At 36.3% G+C, this 2,500-nt stretch overlaps 1 protein-coding gene across 11 annotated transcripts in view; it reads left to right on the forward strand.

Annotated features, from left to right (window-relative positions):
• The window catches only part of LOC106878458 (carboxypeptidase B), a 20,186-nt gene that overhangs the window by 2,715 nt on the left and 14,971 nt on the right, over positions 1–2,500 (forward strand). For all 11 annotated transcript variants that reach the window (XM_089344263.1, XM_089344261.1, XM_089344260.1 and 8 more), the window contains exon 2: positions 443–524. In XM_089344263.1, coding sequence (XP_089200389.1) covers positions 443–524 — 82 coding nt within the window. The remainder of the gene's footprint in view (positions 1–442; positions 525–2,500) is intronic.

The following is a 2,500-nucleotide window of genomic DNA, read 5'->3' on the forward strand; positions in this document are numbered from 1 at the left end:
AACGTTGGCTAAATTGAGCCTCTACCATCAGGGTAGAAACAAATGCTTATATTTCAGATTATGTATCATGTGTGTATATGTGTATGCATGTGTGTGTGTGTGTGTGTGTGTGTGTGTGTGTGTATTTACATATATATTGGTTTATAATTTTGGCATAAGGCAAGCAATTTTGTGGGGGAGAAGGTAAGTCAATTATATTGACCCCCAGTGTTGAACTGGTACTTATTTCATCAACCCCAAAAGGATGACAAGCAAAGTTGACACCAGTGGAGTTTGGGGGTCAGAACATAAAATTGGATGAAATGCCGTTAAGCATTTTTTTTTTCTGACATGCTAATGATTCTGCCAGCTTTCCACCATAGATAAAAAAAACCCAAATATTAACAAACACACACACACACATACATATTTATATATATATATACATATATTTCTTCCCTAGTTTAATTAGCAAAGAGGAAGTGCTCAGGGCTGAAACTGGACATAATGGAATAGACATTGATCATTATCTTGCTTTGAAGGAGGTAAGTACACACTGGACATTGTTTCTTTGTCATTCTCTTTCACTTTTCTGTTCGGTTCTCTTTTCTTTATTCTCTCTTTCCCCAACGTATATATATATATGTGTGTGTGTATGTATGTGTGTGTGTATGTATGTGTGTGTATAAATATTCTATATATCTACATATATATAGGCGCAGGAGTGGCTGTGTGGTAAGTAGCTTGCTTACCAACCACATGGTTCCGGGTTCATTCCCACTGCGTGGCACCTTGGGCAAGTGTCTTCTACTATAGCCTCGGGCCGACCAAAGCCTTGTGAGTGGATTTGGTAGACGGAAACTGAAAGAAGCCTGTCGTATATATATATATGTTTGTGTGTCTGTGTTTGTCCCCCCAACATCGCTTGACAACCGATGGTGGTGTGTTTACGTCCCCGTAACTTAGCGGTTCGGCAAAAAGAGACCGATAGAATAAGTACTAGGCTTACAAAGAATAAGTCCTGGGGTCGATTTACTCGACTAAAGGCGGTGCTCCAGCATGGCCACAGTCAAATGACTGAAACAAGTAAAAAAAAAAAAATATATAGATAGATAGATAGATAAAGTGAGATAAAGACCTTTAAACTCAGCATCCTATTAAGGAGTTGTTTAATGTCTACTTGTCAGTGGTAAGAAAATGATTTGTGGTCAGGTCAATCTACTAAATTATCAAGGTCGTTTGTGATGGAACCAAAACCCAATTTCATCTCCACAAGAGGGCAAGGCAGAGGGTAGTAATAAAGAAGGGAGGGATGGGAAAGGGATGATTAGGAGAAAGAAGAAAGAAAGAAAGCTAACCCAAACGTTATTAATTGGCATATTAATAGAGGAAGACTTTGAACGATAATGGAATAAGGGTTATAGGGGTAAAGCCCTTAACTAGGAGCAGGATTCATTGCACGGGAATAAAAACAAACTACTACAATTTAGTAGAGTTTGCATATTATTGTCTACATAGACTGCAAGAATATTATTCAGCTGACACTTATGTACCAAGTTTGATATTTACTTAATAATGTTGAGTGTGTATATTATTCCGACCTATCAAGGTGTCTCAATTTAAGTACCTAATTCAACTGAATCTTATTTGTATTATATATACATACATACATATATATGTATATATATATAATTGATCGAAGAAAAAGAATAGATGTTTATTCCATTATTTGACAAGCTGTTTCGTAATCCATATCAATTACATGATTCACACAATATAATCTGCCATCATATACCAATATAAATAGAAAAGAAACAGATAAATAAATAAATAGATAAATAGTGTACACAGGTACTAAATGTACTTCCTACACAATACTGTACTTGCTATAGCCTAAATTCCCTTAAATCTATGATTAATCGCAGTGACTAGGAAACCCCTGTAAATCTACCCCTTCTAAATTAATATATCTTGTTTTTCTAGATTTCTGTATTTCTACCTTGCTTAGTTTAACTAATCGCAGTCCAGTGGGGTTGGTTTTGATTGGCAGTTTAGCATTAGCATGCGAAGACAGCAATGATAAATATGATTGGTGTATATTTTTAATCTATGAACAATTAGCTGTAGATCTTTCTCATAAATTAATTATACAAGTGTACAACTCATCCTTTCAAAATTATGTTTAATAGAAAATAATTTATTTATCTGAGTTTTAACATCATCTCCTTTGAAACAGTCGCTTTCCGCAGCACTTCACTGGTCTCAGTATTCCTGTCACTTTTGGAATCCGACCTGAAAGTTGTTTTCCGTAAGTGAGTCTGCAAATTCACTCTGGATCTCGACAAGTGTTAAAACAGTGGCCTTTGAGCTGCCGTTTCATCTTGGGGAAGAGATGGAAATCCGCAGGTACTGAATCTGATGAACAGGGCAGGAGCAGAAGTGATACCATGTTGCTTTTGGTGAGACACTCACAAGTAAGGGGAGCTTTGTAACAGGGTGCATTATCGAAATGAAGAATCCA

This window comes from Octopus bimaculoides, chromosome 28 (genome assembly GCF_046866305.1).
Source record: "Octopus bimaculoides isolate indiv1 chromosome 28, ASM4686630v1, whole genome shotgun sequence".
In the NCBI taxonomy this organism is placed as follows: Eukaryota; Metazoa; Mollusca; class Cephalopoda; order Octopoda; family Octopodidae; genus Octopus; species Octopus bimaculoides.